The sequence below is a fragment of the Aedes albopictus genome, chromosome 3 (genome assembly GCF_035046485.1).
Source record: "Aedes albopictus strain Foshan chromosome 3, AalbF5, whole genome shotgun sequence".
NCBI classification, from domain to species: domain Eukaryota; kingdom Metazoa; phylum Arthropoda; class Insecta; order Diptera; family Culicidae; genus Aedes; species Aedes albopictus.
In genome coordinates, this window is record NC_085138.1 from 186,419,067 (window position 1) to 186,440,874 (window position 21,808).

General features: G+C 36.8%; 2 protein-coding genes across 4 annotated transcripts in view; one reads left to right on the forward strand and one right to left on the reverse strand.

Moving 5' to 3' along the window:
- LOC109398798 (protein NASP homolog) overlaps window positions 1-21,808 on the forward strand; it is a 62,778-nt gene that overhangs the window by 5,197 nt on the left and 35,773 nt on the right. The gene's annotated exons all lie outside the window — the stretch shown is intronic.
- LOC115261372 (uncharacterized) overlaps window positions 671-21,808 on the reverse strand; it is a 31,822-nt gene continuing 10,684 nt past the window's right edge. For all 3 annotated transcript variants that reach the window (XM_062856601.1, XM_029862926.2, XM_062856602.1), the window contains 2 exons: window positions 11,429-11,566; window positions 671-1,780 (listed from right to left, as the gene is read on the reverse strand). In XM_062856601.1, the coding sequence (XP_062712585.1) occupies window positions 1,423-1,780; window positions 11,429-11,566 (496 nt within the window). In that variant the 3' untranslated portion in view covers window positions 671-1,422. The remainder of the gene's footprint in view (window positions 1,781-11,428; window positions 11,567-21,808) is intronic.

The following is a 21,808-nucleotide window of genomic DNA, read 5'->3' on the forward strand; positions in this document are numbered from 1 at the left end:
AAAAAAAAATCGCAATAATAAGCACGATCAATTTAGCCATCCATAATTTTTAGTTATAGCAGCAAATCGATGAATTTCGTTAGTTTTTTCGCTGAGTGTAGTGTTACAGGCAGAGATGCCAGATTATTTTATCAAAAATCTGTATCAATACAGATTTTTCTGTATCTTGAAAGGTAACAACCTCTTTTTTATTAGAGTTTTATTAGAGGTGGTCATGTAGGATCAGCAACAGAAAATATTTTTCATAAGGGATGAAACCTGCAACAAAACTTCTTCCAGTTTATTCTTGACAAAAGTTTTGAGAGGACTTCGGCGATCATTTATTCAGTAGGGCAGTGTTGAACATGGATAACTTTCCTGTTGACGAGGTCTCGAGCGAAGTTGAACTGCGTGTTGATGTGCTTGGTTTTTCGGCTTCCTTCCTGGTTCGTACTATCGCTATGCAACTCTGGTTATCTTTCCGTACGTTTGTTGGTCCAGCAGCGCTCTTGTTAACGTCCTTCATGAAATTCTGCGTTCTGTTCTGCAAACCCCAGGACGTCTTCCTTCCCTTGACCTAACGAAAATCGAACGCGGACACCATGCGTCTTGCTGAACTTCAAATTCAAATCATCCATCGGATGATCGAAGGTTGGGAAATTTTCTTTCCAATAAAACGAAACGCCGCAGCTCTCTGATAGTATTCTGTCCTTTTATTTGTGTATAGTGAATCTGTATGCATTCTGTTTCAGTTTTGTTAAGGCAAAGCATTTACATAAAATATATTATACTCGACCTACAGTATTAGAGCTTGTGCCGAATAAAGTTGATATAACGCGGCTTAGTGGAATCTGGCTGTGTCTCTTGTCTGTAGTTTGTGTGTTGATGACATTTCATTGATGATGTATTTTTGTGATAAATATTACTTTTTCGTTCATCGATATCTTTTTTTTCTGGGGATGATGCTTGGAAAAGGAATAAAAATGTAGAATAGAAAAATCTAGCAATGAAAGCATTGCAATAAAGTCGAACCTTGCGTTTAGTTTTTAATTTCTTTTTTTTTGATTTTATACGATTCTGCAAAAAGCATGTGTGTATATTAGATATTCGTTTGAAATCGAAAGCGGTTTCGAGATGAGCTTCCTCAAATAGTGTTGTAAGTAATTGATCTTCTATTGTGAAGCGATAAAAGTCTTCTGGTTTTGATTTGATCTAAAGGGGAGAGAAATCGCTCGCAATTCTTGGGTATTTATGTTATGCTCTAAGAGGTGGTACGGAATTCGTTCTAGATGGGTATTTTTCAATATGTATTAGGTGACAGTTGTAAATAGGGTAGGCCTCTACTGATACTGATGGGTTGAGAGAACTTAATTTGTTTTGTTCTAAAATGCCTAGAGTTGAATAAGCGGAAACAAACGCTTCAAACGCAATAATGGATTTTAGCTAGATTGTACGATTTATAATAACCACAATCCGATTCACGTCACGTTGTAAACGGCCACTTTGTTGAATTTTATTTTGAATCATCAAATCATTGCCGACAGTGGGTTGAATCTCATGATCTTGGATAGCAATATCCAGAGGAACGAAGTGAACGCACAAAGGACCACCCCACCCCAACCGAGGTTGAGGCTCCAGGCGGTGACGATGACCCGTGCATTCAGCAATGGTTGTGCGTACATGTAGTCTGGTTTGACGGCGACCACCCCGTCGATAGAGACGCCATAGTCGATATCCGTCAGTGGACGTCCTTGCTGCCGCTTGAAGTGTATTATCATAAGGGTGAAAAGGGCAAACAGTGCTGGAAAGAGGAAGAATGGCAAAGAGACGAAAAAGCAATCCTGTTAATAGATGCACGATTGACACAGTAGCGCAATCACGAAAATGACTGAAACTGTAGAGCTCTGGGAAAGGACGATGAAAGCTCTGTTGAGAGATAAGACAAATATAATATAGTTCAGCTAGAATGTAGAACTACTCGTCTCGTTTTGTCGAGCTGCATCCAAGATTATCATACTAGCTTAATTTTCATAAACACGAACAAGTCAGTATCTCTGCTAGCACAAGTAGTAACAGTGTCTCTAGTATATAGTCGTAATTTCCGATCTATCTTTATAATATTTTAAATCGTCTGCTTATACTTTGGCTTTCTTCTCCTTGGATTACCGGCACTTAAATGAATAAATTTCAACCAATAGAAGCTGGGTCCATCGTTAGTTTTAAATGCAAATTTTTGGTCTAATATTTCTTTAAAGGACAAGGTTGATACAATACAAAGATGGCCGCCACAATGGCCGTCATTCATTTTACTGGAGATGCATCAGAAGCGTTTTCAGACTAATTTGTATGATACATCTCCTGATTTGTGCTTGAGAAAACGCGCACATAAAATCTGGCTTCAGCTTAAATTTTAATCATTTTTTTTCACAAAATCCACCTGAAAAGCGACCCCCTTCGAATTACATTAGGAGTTTCTGCAGCAGGAGTTCATCCGGGATTTATTATTTGTCAAGTATTGCTCCAGAAGTTCTTTTAGCACCTCCCTCATCCGGAATGCACTCCCAAATCTTAAAGAGAGTTTTTCAAAGAAATATCTAGGAAACTCACAATAGTTCCTAGAGGACCTGCTAAAGAATATCATGGCGGAATCCCTGTAGCAAAAATCCTGGGGGTAATTCTGGAAGAACTCTCACTCTCTCAAAAACTGTTGCTTGTGCTTCGGAGTAGGAGTAAAGGAATACCGAGTAGAACTATCAGATGAATTTTAGGAACAATCCTTGAAAGAATCCCCAGACGAAGTATTGAAAGTTTTCCTAACAAAAAGGACGGCTTTCTCAACAGAACTTTCTGAGCATTTCATTGATGAATGCCTGATGGAAATGCTGGAGAAAACATTGATCTAGGGAATCGCGCCACTTGGGCGGTGGCTTCTATTTTCGTCTGTTTTCCACTATAACTCAGTCAAATTTGAATCAATTGACACAATTTTTGGAATGCAGTGAGATAGGTATAGTATCTACCCGTGTACAACATTTCAAGTCAATTGGTTCAAAATTGGCTGAGTTATAGTGGAAAACAGACGAGTATAGAAGCCACCGCCCAAGTAGCGCGATACCCTAATTATTGGAAAAATAACTGTTAAAACTTTCGGAGAAATCATTGATATTCCTGACATATCTTCTTGGGAATACCGAAAATATTACTAAGGGATCTTCTTCGGAAGTAATCTCCCACAGAACTTCTCCTGAAAGGTTTCCTGAAAAAAAGGAGGAATTACATAAGAAATTCCGGAATTCACCCGCAGAAGAAATTCTTTCTGGAAGGAATTTCTGAAAATACTAACCCTAGAGAAATTCCAGAAGAAAAATGTTCTCCGGAAAAACCTTTAAAATATCTGAAGGAACTCCTTTTGAAGGAATACCTACTTTCTGATAGAAATTCTTGATAAACATTGGAATTCCAATACAATGAATACCGCTGCAGAAAAAATGCCAAATGCCGACTTTTCTTCCGCACAGATTTCAATTATTCTTGCACTACCTTTGTATTTAGAAACTATCAACGACAGGTCAGATTTCATCCTACAGATAATCATTATAGATCCTAGAAGAATTGGGGCAATACTACTAGTCTCCTCATCATCTGTTCATTATCTAGCTCAGATTTATTTAGTGAAATGAAAAGAATTAGAAAGGTAGATAACTCAGAACATGGTTTAAGTGTTCATAGCAGTGAATCAAAATTCAACCATCGCGCAACAATAATGACAATGTCACAACCTGTATTTGTTGCGACAAACAAACCCATGCGACAAAAGTTTGTCCCAACCTGAAAATAATGGGATTAACATCGTACACCACGAGTTTAGAGATTTTTAAACCTTGCATTGCGATTTTCGAACGGTAACTTCGAGTCGGTAAATGCTGCAACTCTGGTGAAGCTCTATCATCAAACAGTTTCGACTTTGGGTTAGCAATAATTGATTATTCACGAGTTGAAAAGTACGCAACAAATTCAGCTTCCGTTTTGTCTGCAACAAAAAATTTCGAGATTATGTCATTATCTGTTACCAGTAGGGATAAAGAGTAATCGTCGCACCTTCTTTGTTGCTTGTTTTGTGCCTCTTTTGTCTGTCAATTCTCTTCACTGGTTTATAGACAAAATGAAAATGGAACGAAAATACAGGGTGTTAGGTTCGTGAGTGCAATTTTTTTAAGGGGTAATAGTGGACCAGAAATCGTGAAAAAAAAGTTCTACGCATATGATCAAATCTCAACCGTTACGTAGCTATTGAACTTTCTATGTTTTTGACTCTTATTGCCTTAACTGACTGTAACTTGAAAATGGTCAAAATTGTCGCAATTTTTTGGCCCTTATTCCAAAGATTATTGAATTTTCTATCAAATGACTTCTTCGAATCGATTGGTTTAGATCAGGGCTTGGCTGAATGAATCCGTGAACATGAACATACAATTATCGTTCCCAAAAACGTTCGTGAGTATACATGCCTCACGAGGAATAAATTTTACGGCACCCCGTGAATATTGATTCCTAACTGAACAGAGCAGCAGTGAACGAACCAAACGACGAACGAAAGAGACAACACAAAGAAGTTGAAGATTGCTTGTCCCATGCCACAATGCTGCTGAGCTGCACCTATTTATTGGAAACGACGGCGTCGAATATTCTGGTGTGTGTTTGTTTATCATCGAGAAGCAACACATGCGTTCTCGCTCTTACATGTGGCTTGGATATATCTGTCTCTGTTGCTGATAGTGTGTACGTTTGGTTCGTTCATTTCGCAACAAGCAAAGGAGAGTGGAACTGGCATTCCTCGCTTCGGTCAGCCCCGACGAGTGATAAACATTCATCGCCACGGTTGGTCGTGAATATACTTCAGCATGAGGCATTCGCACCCACCGGTGGACTTGAGTGTTGTTTAGTTGCTTCCGCCGTTCTTCGTGAGGCAAGCGATGTGCGATGGTGTGCAGTCCAGGAGAGCGAACGAAAAATGTGATTCAAAGCAGCGTGAAAACTAGCAATTCGTTCATTTTTGAATGAATCTTCCAGGCTCTGGTTTAGATAAATAACTAAGTTTTCTAGAGCAAATAGCTCAAAAGTAGTGTGTTTTATTTTGTTTTTGTCAATTATCTTTGAAACATGCGTAATAAATCAAAATTCCTTGTTCGGCAAAGTTGTGGCCCCTGTTCCACTCTAGAATTTGTTCTTTGACGTCAAACGTCTATCTCTTATCTTTTTCATGCAATTTTGATTTAAACATCGCATTTCAGATCATAAATTTGCACCTGCAAGGTTAGCACTTTTTTGCGCACTGTGCCGCACATTTAAATCGAAATTGCAAGGAAACAATAAGAGCTAGAAGTTTGATGTCAAAGAACGAATTGTAGAGTGAAACAGGGGCCACAACTTTGCCGAAGAAAGAATTTTGATTTACTACGCATGTTTCAAAGATAATTGACAAAAACAAATTAAAACACACTACTTTTGAGCTACAGTAAAACCTCCATGAGTCGATATTGAAGGGACCATCGACTCAAGGAAATATCGAGTAGTGGAACAAAAATCCTTTGGGAAGTTTTTTGGGGGGACCATCGTAGTAACCCAGAAATTATTTTTCAGTATGGAAAAATTTACCTCCATGAGTCGATATCGAGTCAAAGAACATCGACTCATGGAGGTTCGACTGTATTTGCTCTAGAAAACCGAACTAAACCAATCGATTCAAAGAAGTCATTTGATAGAAAATTCAACAATCTTTCGAATAAGGGTAAAAAAAACTGCGATAAGTTTGGCCATTTTAAAGTTATAGCCAGTTAAGGAAATAATAATCAAAAACATGGAAAGCTCAATAACTACGTAACGGTTGAGATTTGGCCATATGCGTAGAAAATTTTTTTTTCACCATTTATGGTGCTCTATCACCCTTTAAAAAGTTTGCACTCACGAACCTAACACCCTGTATGTGCTGAACTTCGGTAGTACAAGTTTTCAGAGTCACCATCCACTCACTCAATCCTGAATTGCCCCTGTTTGATGCTTTATTGACGAAAATAGAACAGCAGAATTATTCCGATAGCTTCGGTAATGGATTTTACTTAGGCTCAGTACACACACTGTCAAAAACGTGAGCAAAAGGTAAACAATTTATTTTCGCTGTATTTGGCGTTCGGCTGTTCTATTTTCGTCTAAATCTTACCGCACTCGGTATTTAAAATTAAGGCTCAATTGCGAATTGCAAACTTTCTTAAACTAAAAAAGCACTCGTTTTCAAAAATGATCAATTGATTGATTGATTGATTGATTTATCTTTATTTGAGAGACTTTCAGCCCTTGGCTGGTTCGTCTCTCAAAAAAAAAAAAAATGATCAACTAATCGAAGAAAAGAAGAAAGTTCAATAATTGAACAATTGAACAATTATTGTTTGTTTTCCTAATTGTGACAATCGGACACGCCTAAACTTTTCGATTTATTGATCATTCCGGAAAAAAGTATTTTTTAAGTTTTGGGAAATATGCGATACTAGCTGTACCCGGCAAACTTTGTCTTGCCTACTGCGTTTTTTATGTTTCAAGTTTCTAGCCAAGACCAAGTCCCCGGTCAAAATGTAAGGAAGATTTTTTTTAAATTTCTTTGTATTTGTGAATTTTAACTTAACCCTCTAATACCCAAATTTTTTATTTTGATTTAACTATCATTTTTCGTCATCTAAAATCGATTGAAACATGTTTTGGAAGATGATTCTTTTCAATTCTCGATTTCGTGAATTTCAGTTTTTGATTTTTATAATTTTTATTTTTGAACATCCCCATACTTTTATATTTTCCCTGGAAGCCAATTTGGGGAACGGATTTTTTGAGATGAAAACATTTTGAGAAAATATTATTATTTTATTTTATTTTTCATAGAAAGTTTTATTTTCCGTGTAATTTTAAGGAAAATAATTTTAGAGTGTATTCAGTTTCCTTAAACTATTAAACAAGGATAGAATGATTCGGGAAAAATTTAAAATATGTTAATTGTAGCGATTCAATACAAAATAAGCAATGACTACTAAAGTTTTTCACTGTTACAAGGAGCTTCTTTTGAACTATTGTAGAAATTTATCAATCCCCCTAAAAGTGAGATAGAAAATTTATTTTTTTAATTTTTCAAGATACAAAGTTGGCGTCTTCACAAAAGTTGTAGAAAATGTTGTTTGGAGTAACTTTATCGAAGACGTCAAGTTTGTAACTCCGTTACTTTTCAAGATACGTTACGTTTCCTATCATCAGCTCGTTGAAAAGGTTTTTTTTCGCAATAACTTTCTAATAACTGATTCTACATTTTTCTCATGTTCTACAAAGTTATAGATAGCAGTAAAATTTTGCCGAACATGACATCCCGCTAATTTCAAAAATAAAATAGTTATAACGGTTTTTATAGTTTTTTGGGCCATATTCAAGCATATGTAACTTACCTATAGGCAATTATATGCAAATTTCCTTTTACACATGTGAATGTGGAAGAACAAGTAATTGTCTCTCTTAGAAAGCCAAAATCACTGAACTGTAAGAGACTGTAAGATGGTTTTTGTATATAAACTTACAACCATTTATAGAACTTTTATATGAGATTTATTTATATATTCAACATATTTATTTAACAGTTCATGTCAGCTTGCATTTTTATTGTTATTGTAAGTGTGTGTGAATGTATAGAAAGGTTTGTGGTGTATTCTAGAACATTCACACAAAATGATCGGGACAGGTAAAATTTTCACTTTTCGAAAAATGTTCAACTAGCAGTAACTTTTTGAAAAGTGCATCAAATATTCTCAAATTTTTACTGTAAGTTCATCAACTAGTTGTGTATCAGTGGCCCAAATTTGGAAAAGCTCGGGCCATGAAGTTATGAAGATTCTTGGTAAAGGTCCGGCCATTTGGCCGAATGTCGTTTGGCCGAACGCCATTTGACCGAATGCCATAGACATAGACGATGGGCCTGATTACGAGTGTCACTTCACGGTGAAAACAAAAAAGTGACACCGGTAATAAGGACGGTGAAAGTGATTCCCCTTTGAGTAACCCACAACTTTTTTCACCGTGGATTCGCAATGTGTCACCGTGATCGATTTTCATCGTGAAGTGACACTCATAATAATGGCCGATAGGTGTATAAACGAGAAAAATTGCAGGAGACGAATGCTTGTAGCTGGCTCAACAAAGAGCGTGAAAGGGTGACAAGAGCATAGATCGAAAATGATATGATGAGGTTTTATGCAACTGTCAATGGTGCGTGGAACAAGACTGTGTCGTTATCCGCCAATAATGCATTGCAATGCAATTGTCGGAAAGGACCAACACTCCAAACATATGTGAAATGGTAACAACGTACACTATTCGTCATAAAGACACAAAAAGAATTCCACGCCTTCAGAAAAGTTGTTGCTTTTTGGAATATGAATAACTTTGTTGAAGACAGCATCTTTGTAAGTCCTTTGCAGTAAGTGATTTTGCAGATATCGAAGTGAGTCAATATGTGATGCAATATTGTTGCATTACTTTTTGTGAGTCTATACTTATGACGGGTAGTGCAGCTGTGTACTCCTGTATGTATTTATTTATTAGTTTAATTGATTACAATCAACAGGCTTGAAAAAGCCCCAATGATCTTGTTTACTTATAATCTATATCACAAACTAACATACAAACTTGGAAATCAATGAACAGTTACTATTAAAGATGTTTACACCATTCAAAATTAACTAGCAACACGACAAACTCAAACAAATTCACAGTATTTAACTTTAAAAATGCTGTCGATTCACGGCTCCCAGTAGTCGGATTCTCGGCTCACGAACTCTCGAAACAGCAATCCCGTAGGCCATGTAGATTGCATTTTGGCTTTTTCCTTGTGCATCCAATCAACGCCAATTTTGAAGGAAATGTAGCGCAAATTTTCGTAATTGCTCCATCTGGGCACCAATTTGACAACATCGGGTGGACCATGCGTTTGCAATGCATTAGATACCATTTCGCGCATGGCATCAACGGAAACATGTTTTGCAATTCTTGTAAAAAAGACCCAATATTTACGATCACCACTAGATTTTGGTTTTGCTCTGGAACCCATTTGCAACTTGGTTGATTCATTTAAAATCGGCGACAAAATTTCTCTCTGATTGAGGTTTGCTTGAGGTATGGACGACATAACGATGCTATTATCTGTTCGTTGGAAACCACTGGCACAGGAAACCTGCAGTTCAGTCAAACATTGTCTGAGTGAAGCAACATCAGACTGTAGTTGGCTGACGGTGTTTTCAATATTGAGCTTTTGCTTCGTTTCTTGATTTCTTTGAACGTTTGGCCCATTGTTCGTAGTTACGTTTTTGCGGAACACAGAGAGGCAATCGTCACACAGCCAAAGCGCATTTTTAAAATCAATAAACACTCTCATTTGGTACTGGTTCATCTGTACACAGTTGAGATGGTATTCTTTGCGGCATCCATCACAAGCTATTCGCTCAACCAGACCGCCGATAGGCATAGAGCATTTACCGCAACCGTACGACAGGCCCATTGTAGAGTGGAACTGAGTAGACGATAACACAGGCAGATCGCTTCCAATAACAATAAGCGAATGAATAATCACAACAAATCGTCAATACTTTCAGATTTTTAATGTTATACAGCAGCGTAAACACTTTGTAAACTATGTGTCCAGATGCAGATTAGAGTTCTCTTCAACCACAAGGTACATCACAAGATTATATTGATCTGTTTGCAACAATTAACGCGAAAAAACATTCGGCAATTCTACACGACACGCACATTCGATCGAGCGAAACGACAGACGACATGACAGTCATGATTACCATATTTGATGTCGGTCATGCAGTGGAACCACCAACACTGGCTGTGGTTAAGCATGCACTAAACGAGCTGAAAAATATAGCGCATTTAGTTCACCACTGGACTATCGCACTAGTTTTCACGAGTGCGAAAACGCTAATAAAAGTGCGCGATTGCATCAAATCAACTCGGTGTCTTCAGAGCACTTGTTCTCCATAGATTGAAGAAATAGTGCGCCGAAGACATCAACCTGATTTGATGCAATCGCGCACTTTTATTTACGTTTTCGCACTTATACTGTCGCAGTTCGCAGTCCAGTAGTGAACTAAATGCGGTATAATGATGTTGCTGCGAAGAATGAGTTCCAGGCCGAACTGCTTGAACGCGAAAGCTGCAACTCCATCATCCAATCCATCAGATTTTTATAAGGGCAAACCCTTCTGTAGCACAGAGCACACAAATACCGTTAGTTGCGTGTCCTGTTCCTTAACCTGGGACCACTTGAGAAGTTCTTCGTTAGCGAAGGGTTTTGTGAAGGCCGATAAACGATGGATCAGATGTTTACCCTGCGGATAATCCAAGACAAACTCCGAGAGTGAACCTTGCAGCAGACTAACCATGTTGATTTGAAAGCAGCGTTCGAACAGCGGAAAGAAATTTGTTTTGGCTGATAATGTCAGAACATGGTTTTCCGGAGAAATTGATACGTGCACCACTGAATGGACCAAAATCGAGTGTAAACTTTTTGGATTTGGACTGATTGGATAATGATGTCTAAACGAAGGCCATTTAGAATTACCAGAATATTTCGATGATGGTATCAACGTAAATTAACGTGATTTTGAAATATTCTGACTAGTTTATCGTAGCTCAAAAACTTGCAATTCAATATCTCCATTTATGTCGACACCATGCTATTGCCTTCATGACATGTTTTCTAGTGTCTACTTCTACTAACGTAGTATAAAACATCAACTCAACAGCTGATGAATGTATGGTGTACATTAACTGCAAGAAATAATCGATTTCGCATGGAGGAATGTATAATGGTCCACCCATTTTTCACATGATTCGTGCATCGTCAGACAATTATTTCTGCCAGTCATCCCAGACATACCCTACCCACAATAGTAAGTAAAGTCTACGCCCGCCCGCAGTCGTCCGTCGTCCGTTGCATGTCAGTCGTTATGTTCGTGTCCCAAATATCCTCGTACTCCTTTTTTTCGTACGTACCTATACCTATTTGTTTACAAACTAGTCGTTTTGGTTCCTTTCTTTCTGATGTGCAGCAATTCTATTGTCTGTATTAATAGTTCACCGTTCATCACTCATATCTTTGGTAGACAGGGGCTAAAAAGCTGTTCGGTGTCAGACTGTTGGCGTGTGTGACGGGAAGGACATTCGTATTTATTTCACCTTGGTTGGTAACTGCTATTTTTAGAGTAGATTGCAATATTACTTTTTCATCCTTCAACTTTGAAGAAAATGGAATAATGTTTGGAGTGCATATCAATGTTCGTTTTTTATTCATAAAGTCCAATGATTGAATTTACCAAATTTCTCAACCTCTAGTATAAAAAGTATATTGCATACTTACCGGCCAACAGGTACATAACGCCAGTGACCAACACGGCGCTGATCTGTCGTTGACACACGCCGAAGGCCCCAACCAAAGCCGCACTGCCCAGTATGATAAGGCACACCAATGAGCACGAGATCGATAGGTTCTGCATCCCTGTGGATATCATGTTTTATGGTGTGAAGGGTTGAGAAACTTTAGAATAATGTATGCTATTCTGAGTAAACCAGAATATGAGAGGCAAAAAATTGACAAAAAAGATTGATAGGCGTTTTGAGCATAGCGGCGAGTGTACAGTCAGTGGAAGGCAAATGTGGAATGAAATCACATGGGCTAAAGCATAGCTATTATATGACACTACAGCCGGTGAGGCGAATTTTCGTTTTAGTTTAGGTGTGTATTGTTTCTGTCTGATAATAAATAGGTCATATTACTTATGGTATAGGTGAATCTTGACCCAGCGATACCTTCCTAAGCATTCCTTTCTGCTGGTACTAATACTCCTTCCCTCTTATGGTCCGTACATAAACAACGTAGACGCTCCATACAAATTTTCAAAATCAGCATTTTTTTTAACGCCCGATCGAGTTCGAAAATACGTAGGGAAAAATACAGCAGAGCGGAAGTTTGCAACATATTACACTGTCATAAGTATAGACTCACAAGAAGTATTGCAACAATATTGCATCACCCTGACCCACCTCGATATCTCTAAAATCAGAACACCTACAAAAATGCCGCCTTGAGAAATGTTGTTGCTTTCGGGCTTCTGAATTAATTTGCTAAAGACAGCATTTTTGTAAGTCCTCAGATTTTGGAGATATCGAGGTGAGTCAATGTGATGCAATATTGTTGTTGGTTGTGTACGATATTTTCATACATCCTAAAATCTTCCCGAATTTCCTCGTGGGATTTCCCTGGGTTATCTTCGCATGATTTCTACAGTTGTTATTCATGGTATTTCTACCAGAGCTCTCCCAAGGGTTTCTTCTGGAGTTTATACGATTTTTCTGCAGGATTTCCTCTCGGGATACCTTTTGAAGTTTCTCCTGTAATGCCTTCAAGAAGTTTCAGTGAGCTTTCTTTTAGAGTTTCTCCCATAATTTCCATAAGAGTTTCTTACGGGATATTTCTTTTCGCGGGATTTCTGTTGGTGTTTTTTTTTCTGAGGTTTTTCTCGTTATTTCTCTTAAATTTTTTTTCCGTTAATTCTTCTATAAGAATTTTGCTGGATTTATCCTGAACTTCGTATTAGCTATTACTTACATTTCTCAATTTTTTCAGTGATTTATTTTAAAAATTGCAGAAATTTTTAAAAGGCTTTTACTCGTAGTTGTTTAAGGACATCCTGCAGTGATTTACCTGGGATTATTTTTTAGTGATTTTCCCGGGATTACTCCGAGAGTTCTTCCCGGAACCCCAATCGAAAATTGTCTGGATATTTTGAATGCTCCTTTTGGGATATTTTTTAATAGTTGCTCCCAGAGTTTTTACAAAGTTTTTTTTTAGAAAATAAAAGCAAATTTTCTCAGAAATCAAAAAAAAAAAAATATGAAGTGGAAAAAGTTTTCCACTAAATTTATTTTTGAGAAGGTAATTTCATATCAAAACTTTCCCGCATATCAAAGCATTTTCCAGGAAAACTGTTTTTTTTTTTGTTTTCCCCTGACACTACTTAGGGTATCGCGCCACTTGGGCGGTGGCTTCTCTATTCGTCTGTTTTCCACTATAACTCAGTCAACTTTGAACCAACTGACTTGAAATGTTGTACACGGGTAGATACTATACCTATCTCATCACATTCCAAAAGTTGTGTCGATTGGTTCAAATTTGACTGAGTTATAGTGGAAAACAGACGAATATAGAAGCCACCGCCCAAGTGGCGCGATTCCCTACTTTGACAAATCATAACTCAAGAACGAAGCATCGCACACTGGAGTAACAGGGTTCAATTCATGGCCAAAAAGTTTTAACACATTTTTATGGTGTATTATGTATGTACTAGCGATAAAATTGTGAATTTAGATATTGAGGAAGCATTTTGGATTATAAATAACCATATTAATCCACTTAAAGGCTTGAAATGATTTCTTATAACCTCTCCAAGGACAACGTTTATTTTCACCCCCAAAAAGCGCTTGAAGCGTCGAACATTTTTATTTGACAACAGAGAACTGAAAAATAATTATATTTCTATGAAAAATATTGTTATATTTTATTGTAATTTTATCCAGATCGCGGAATGCTGCAGAATCTGAAAACTTTTTGAATGCTGAAAATGGTTCAAAATTGACAAAAAACATGATTTTGAAAACTCTTCTGAAAGAGAGCAAAATAAATGAAACCTGGTGAAGTTTTTTGTTTAAATTATAAACCCTTATCAGGAGAACTGTGTTACATACTCAGTTATTTTTTCAAATTGTCAATATTTCGATAATTGAAGTTCTTCAGATGAGTTATGATGCAAATGAAAAAAACCTGTAGAGAAAATCGTCAAATTTCGGCATTTATTACTAAAAAAATATGAATCCCAAAGTATTTTATTGATTGCCACATGATGAAGCATTACTTCATTTATCTTTTAAAAATATTAGACTCTGGAAAACCCTGAAAACAATTCTTCGACTTATGGCCAGGAATTTGACCCAGTAGAAACAAAGTTTTTTTAATGAAATTAATGCAAATTTTTTTAGGGATTAAAAAAAAATGTGATGTGGGAAAAACGGTTTTTCCCACATCATATTTTTTTTGGATTTCTTAGAAATTTTGCTTTTATTTTAATTAAAAAACTTTGTTTCTACTATGCTTCGTTCTTGAGTTATGATTTGTCAAAGTAAGTAGTGTCAGGGAAAAACAAAAAAAAAACCACCTGAGTTTTCCGAATAAATGGGCGACCCTGATTTTTTTTTTCATTTTTTTTGTTCATATATCCAGGGCCTGTTTAAAAAGTTTCATGAAAATCTGAGACGCTTTGGCCCAAATTCGTAAGGTAATAAAAAATCCCCAGTAAGCAGGGGCGTACAATTTCGTTTCAATGATACACTTTCATGCAACATTTGAATGAGTCACTTCAAGTGTTTCATACATTTTTCTAATGACTCGGTCGTTAAAAAAAACTTTTCCACTCATCGTAGCACTCGGTAGTCTCCCACCCGGTCGCACTGCTTGTGCTTCACCCGTCAGAGCATTAGTGTCTCACTGGTGCGCGCTAGTCTCTCAATGGTTACGGGTGCCGGTTAAGGCCGGACGGGACGGTGGTTGAATCGTCCGCCATTGCTCTGTTGTTGGTAAGATGCAAATCTCAACTTCTACTACATATTATTGACCAGAAATTTGATCGTTCATTTGCTCACTTGCGGTTCACAATCGACTAAAGTTTCAGCTACGTTAGTGAAGTGGAAACTGATATTTGCATCTTCGAAATCGCGAGGCAAATTGTTAAAAAGAGAGGGAAGATAGCAAAAATTACACGTCGTCCCGTGCGGCCTTAATTGGATTTAAGTGGTCGAATTTGTTATCCTCTTTCATAAAACATAATTATCATTCTATTGGCGTGCACCACTATTTAAAAATGTGGTTTAAATAGTGTTTTTAGCATGTTGAAGTATTTCAATGACTCATAAATGAAACGAAAATCCAAGTGTATCATCCCATGTTTCATACACACTTGTTTCTGTAGCAGCAACGAACGAGTGTGTTGCTGGGTGAGAGATGAAGCATCACAGCAGTCCGTTCGCATGGGAAACGATTTGCTACAGTCGTCGTACGTCATGTTTTCCTTTCGAAATTGCACGACCCTGCCAGTAAGTATAATTTTTCAACTTTTTTCAATGTTTCGAGTCAACAACGCTCCAAGTGACGCCCTAAAAAAATCTGGAAAAAGCTCTTGCAGAAACCCGGTGAAAAACTCCTGCAGAAATTCTGGGAGAAACTTTGATAGAAGTCTCAGTAGTAACAATTCTCAGAAATCCCGATAGAAGTCCATGGAGGAATCCCGGAAGGAATTCAAAGAATAATCTAGAATAGAATTTCGAGTGAATTCTCAGATGAATTTCGGAACCAATTCTGGAAAGGTTTTGATGGAAATTTCTGAATATATCTGAAAGATTTCTCGAGATTCCATGTTTTTATGAGTGTATTAGTTTGCACCGGAATAGTTAGGACTGTCCGTTTTTATTTGGAATAGGGCACGATCGGTGAAATACTAGATTTGTAGTAATGAGCAGGGGCGTACAATTTCGTTTCAATGATACACTTTCATGAGACATTTGAATGAGTTACTTCAAGTGTTTCATACATTTTTCTAATGACTCGGTCGTTAAAAAAAACTTTTCCACTCATCGTAGCACTCGGTAGTCTCCCACCCGGTCGCATTGCTTGTGCTTCACCCGTCAGAGCATTAGTGTCTCACTGGTGCGCGCTAGTCACTCAATGGTTACGGGCGCCGGTTAATTGGATTGAAGTGGTCGAATTTGTTATCCTCTTTCAAAAAACATAATTATCATTCTATTGGCGTGCACCACTATTTAAAAATGTGGTTTAAATAGTGTTTTTAGCATGTTGAAGTATTTCAATGACTCATAAATGAAACGAAAATCCAAGTGTATCATCCCATGTTTCATACACACTTGTTTCTGTAGCAGCAAGGGAACGTTCAAAAATTACGTCCAACATTTGGGGGAGGGGGGGGGGTTCTAGAAAAGTGTGACAGTACGTGTATTGGGTATAGGGAAATTGCGTGACAGAGGGGGGAGGTGGGGTCTAGAAATCCCAAAAAACGATGGACGTAATTTTTGAATCTTCCCCAACGAACGAGTGTGTTGCTGGGTGAGAGATGAAGCATCACAGCAGTCCGTTCGCATGGGAAACGATTTGCTACAGTCGTCGTACGTCATGTTTTCCTTTCGAAATTGCACGACCCTGCACAGATCGAAAAAAGAGTGTAAATTTCTGTGACATATGATGCACATAATTGGAGCGTGGGATATCACAGAAGTTTACATGACATATCATGTAAAAGTCATAAAATATCATGTAAACTTCCATTATATGTCATGTAATTCAGCATGACCCTAAGTGTTTACATGACATATAACACAAATTTACATGATATATCATGTAAACCATCATAACACTAAGTTTACATGACTGAAATGAAGTTTACATGACGTGTAAATCTCATTATTTTTATCTGTGTGGTAATGAGCTACATTTTTGTATGGTGAAAAGGTAAACTCTCCGTTTCTGCAATGAAATGGTGCAAAAAGCGTGGGTATTATGATTCTTTTCCTAATTTAATGGGGTTTGAGCAAAAGTTTGGGTAACTGTGTTGTTAAATAGGCCAGAAATGAAGAAAACAACAACAAAGTTTTTCTCAAACACCAATAAATTGGGAAAGGAATCATATTATCCACGCTTTTGGCGCCATTTCATTATAGAAACGTAGACTTTACCTTCTCGCCATACTAAATTCAGCTCATTACTACAAATCCAATACTTCAAAGATCGTGTCCTATTGGTAATGTACTATCGGAATTATCGAACCTACCTAGGATTTTTATCAAAACCCAACATTATTACACTAAAAAAGTTTTCTGCCAAAATTATCACCTTTAGAAGAGCTTTGGGCTTTGTTATTCTAACGAACGAGCTCGATTGGTCATACTTAGTGTACCGAGTCTTAGAAAAGAATAAGGATTACGATACATCAAAATAAGAAGTACAGATTGTAAAGATTGGCCAATAGGGGAATAGACAGCTTCCGTACTTTCTTAACATATTATTGTCAGGTGATACATGAAGTCGTTGAGGTGTGTTTTTTGAATGAAGGTAAATCATGTTACTGTGCATTGCCATGTAAAATATTAAACACAGGTTTTTTATTTCAAGTCTGTACCCTTGCATACCTTTCCAGTGAATACGTTTTTATTATTAATTAAACTTGTGTGATAATAAGCTCAAGATGAAATGTGAAGGTTAGGCTGTCTACTAAAGCAAATGTCGCACTGTTAAAGCCTAAATTTGTATAAGCAAAGCGTTCGTTCTAGAAATCAAATAAAATGTGACAACTCTCACAAAAACCAATAATCTTTGGTATTACTGATGAAGGGCTAGATTTGTAGTAATGAGCTAAAATTTCATACGGTAAGAAGTCAAGTTCTCCGTTTCCACAATGAAATGGTTCAAAAAGCGTGAATATTATCATTCCTTGCCTAAAAGCAAGCAATTAGTGAAGTACTAGATTGAAAGTAGTGAGCTGGATTATTGTATGGTGAGATGATCAGTTCTTTATTTCTGCAATGAAATGGTGCAAACATCGTGGGTATTATGATTTTTTGCCTAATTCGATGCTGTTTGAGCAAAAGTTTAGGTAACTGTGTTGTTGAAGTTGCAAGGAATAAATAAACCAGCAACACAGTTATCTAAACTTTTGCTCAAACTGTATCAAATTAGTAAAGAACTACTTTCAATCTAGTATTTCACCGATTGCTGCCTATTTGATGCTGTTTGAGCAAAACTTTTTCTCCAATAGAACACAATCAGTGAAGTGCTAGATTGAAAGTAGTGAGCTGGATTTTTAACAACACTGTTACGTACGAATGATGATGAGAACCCCTGAATGTCAGCTGTATTCACTTTGTGTGTATATGTCGGGCTTCGGTGGTTTTCTGCTTTGCAATCGGTTGTTGATGCTTACTACCTATTCAATAGAGTTAGAAGCTAGCAGCCGTACGGATGTAATGGAACTATATTTATTGTTCCGAGGCGAAATCCACCGAAGCTGTAAGTAATTTGTATTTTTATGTATATGAACTGATCAATTAATTAATAATAAATAATAGCTTTACAGCGTGTGACATTCCAAACCATCACGAATTTGATTGCCCTGCTGAAAGATTGGTGCTGCTTTTTATAAACACAGTTATCCAAACTTTTGCTAAAACACCATCAAATTAGTCAAAAACTCAATGTCCACGCTGTTTGCACCATTTCATTGCAGAAATGGAGAATTGATCATCTCACCACACAAAAATCCAACTCACTACTTTCACTGATTCCGTCCTAGTGGTACTGTACTGCCCCCACTCGCATAACAGTCCCATTTGCAAAAAGTAGGAATTGAGAAAACGGCATTTGAAGTTTGAAAACTTGTTTCCATATCAAACTTTGAAAAATCGCCAAAATTTGAAAAATATTTCGATCATCACGAAACTTTCACAGATTGCTTTGCACATGAATATAGAACTGTAAAAAATATTACACTACACTACAAAGTTGTTCAGTTTTGAGTTACGTAACACAAAAATCCATAATGGGACTGTTTTGCGGGTACTTTTGATATGGGACGCTCATAACTTGGTATTTTTTTCACACATTGACAAAAAAAATTCGTAATTTTTATTGTTGTTTTTGGAAGTACATCAAAAATGATGACTATTCATAACGTTAACTCAAAAGTGATGAAAAGTCAAATGGGACTGTTATGCGAGTGGGGGCAGTGTAGTAGTGGGCAAAAATCGGTCATTATACGATTGAAATTTGGTCCGTCATGATTGTATAAAGTGAATGCACTCCGTTTTGTTTTCTAACCTATGACAAGTGCTAGCAGCTGTTGTAAACAAAACAAACAGCGTATAGGCTTATGCAACTTTCCTTCAGCTCTATGTTGAGGATTTTATTACGCGCCGATCTTTAAGGAATTTGACCCGAGTAATAAACGCGCACTAAAGTAATTTCAGTAGATTTTCTGGACATACTTTTCCAGATGTTTGCAGATACAGGCTACATAAAAACAATTTAGTTAAAACGTTAACATACGGGTCATTCCATATGAAGTGACCGAGAAAATGTGAAAACTTGCAACCGACCATCACGGATTTGAACCAAATTTGGTTGAAACATTTGTTTAGATGGAAAAAGAAAGAATCCAAATTTTAGTGCCGATCGGATCACCCCTCGGCCCGTGGCAGCACCCCTCGTTTTGGCCGATATGAAAATTATCCTCTCTTTCTTTTATTTTTATCATTGAAACGATTGCACCTACACATTTTCGACCTTCGGCTTTTTTAAAGGAAATCGTTCAGGAAATCCAGAAAAAATATTATTTTTTTGGTACAGTGTTGCCAGATATCATATTTTTCAATTTTAAAACTAAAAATCGATTTTTCTCAAAATACGTATATTTTGATTTTAAAAATTTTGATTCCATCGTGTTTATCAGACGTTTTTCTATCGAAAAAGCTTAGCTCCCCAAAGTAATTTGCGTTGTTCCTGAGATATAGCGTTTTTAAGAAAAAATATTCATTTTTTTCATATAAAGTATCATATAAAATCAGGTGCAGTTAAAAAAAATCCGTAAAAAAAACATTGTTCGATGCCATATAATCACGTTTTGTGCTGATTTGAACAAAATCGAGTATAAAAAGGATTAAAAAAATGTTACAGTGTTGCCAGTTCATCAATTATGAGTCTATCGTAATGGACTAGCATAACCTGTTGAACTAAAAAAATGTATCTGAGATTGAGATCATCAATTTTAAACAAATTTCATATATTTTAACATTATCTGAACAGAAGTGCTGCCAAATATGTAATATTTATTGTAGAAATCTTAATTTTACTAGAACATTAGTATAAAATCTAATTAACAAGCCAAAGGTTTTTTTTTCTTTAAGTTTAGTACATTTGGCAACATCGACGTAAAATATATTCAGGAAAACATTTGATGAGTGTATTTATAAGCAACAGTGCTGAAAATGTAATTTCGGTATTACTACATTCAATGACCCACAGCTAATTTCAGAAGCTGAACCTGATAATATGAAATATGATAAAATATAAAGTATGATTTCCTTTGGAATTAGATAATATTAGATACTACGCATCGTCGCGCAACTGGTAGCTCAGACTTCAGTATTTTTAGTTTATATTCGAAGGTCCAACTCCTTATAAAAATCCCTGTAAAAATATCTTTTGATTGATTTTTGCGGCAGTGTTGCCAAGTATGCTAGTATTTAGCGGAAACGCAAACAATAGGTGCGGGTATTGCGTTTACTCTTACTGGATTGCCGAATAATAGATCATGTCTTTTATTGACCCAGGCAGAGAAGTGAAGAACAGTGTTGGGTATTGTGTTGTCTATTGATGTGATTGCATATGGTATGAGTTTTTGTTTGTTCTTCGTGGCGAAGAATGAACAAAAATTTCTGAGTGAAATGGATTAGTGGCGTTTGCTCCCTAGAGCCTACTTTTCTTAGGCTTTTTTTGCATGGAAAAGAGATCGGTTGTACGCGAATGTTAATTCCGATAAATGAAATCGATTGTTCGATCAATTATAGATGACTCCCAGATCGACAATGTATAGTATCATATTAAGGATCGGTATATTCGCCTCACTCCATTCATATTCACTCCTTTTTGCTGAATCAAATCGAGAAAGATGCAGCAAACGGATTGTCGTGATCAAGCACGTAACTCCATCACCAGTGGAAAGCCATGCGCAAGTTGCTTGACATGGATATTCGTTGCCGTTCGTCGCAGTTTTGATCGCAAGCGAATGAATGAATGGCGAATGGTGAAGAATGCTGGTGAGTGTTCGAAGTGGCTGCTGTCGTCGCTGATAAGCAAACACACAAACTAAAGCGACAATCGCTCGCTGCGATTAACCATGGAGTAGCAATTATGAATTGGGTTTTTAAATTTTGAAAAATGTATTCATTTTTTCATTTCATACGAAAGAGCACCTTTTTCTGAGCCACTATGATTTTTTTCTGATTTTTAGAACTTTATTTAAATACCTAAAATCAATTACAAAGAGATTTTTCGAAATCACCTTTTGACAGCTGGGCAACTGTTTGACAGCGCCGCCCAGTACAAAATGCAACGAGGGGTGATTCGACAAATCGCTCCCATACAAACTTCAAATTGATTTTTAAATAGGTTCCCGGGCACCAAAATTCATGAAAATTTGGATTTCGGCTCAATTTGGCATGCAGATTCAGAATATGGAATTATCTCAACACCTCTAAAGAAGCCAATTGTGTTGCCATCTATGCTCATACTCATGCAGTGTTGCCAAATGTGCTCGTTATGTATAAAAACAGAAATCATTTGTTTTTATTTGGTGTTATCTATTTACGAAAGCTTTTGTGTAAATTAGATGTTTACAATAAAAATGACATGTGTGGCAACACTTCCATCTACAACATCCTAGAAATGAATAAAATGACAATTGAAATGCATTTCACAATAGATACATTTTATATTTTAACAATTTATCCTCATCTTTTCCAATAAACCAATTTTTTTATTGCTAACTATCAAACTAACAATAACTGTCAATTATCGGGTCATTTTGTCAGATAGAACCATAAACAAGAAAACACAGACAAACAGACG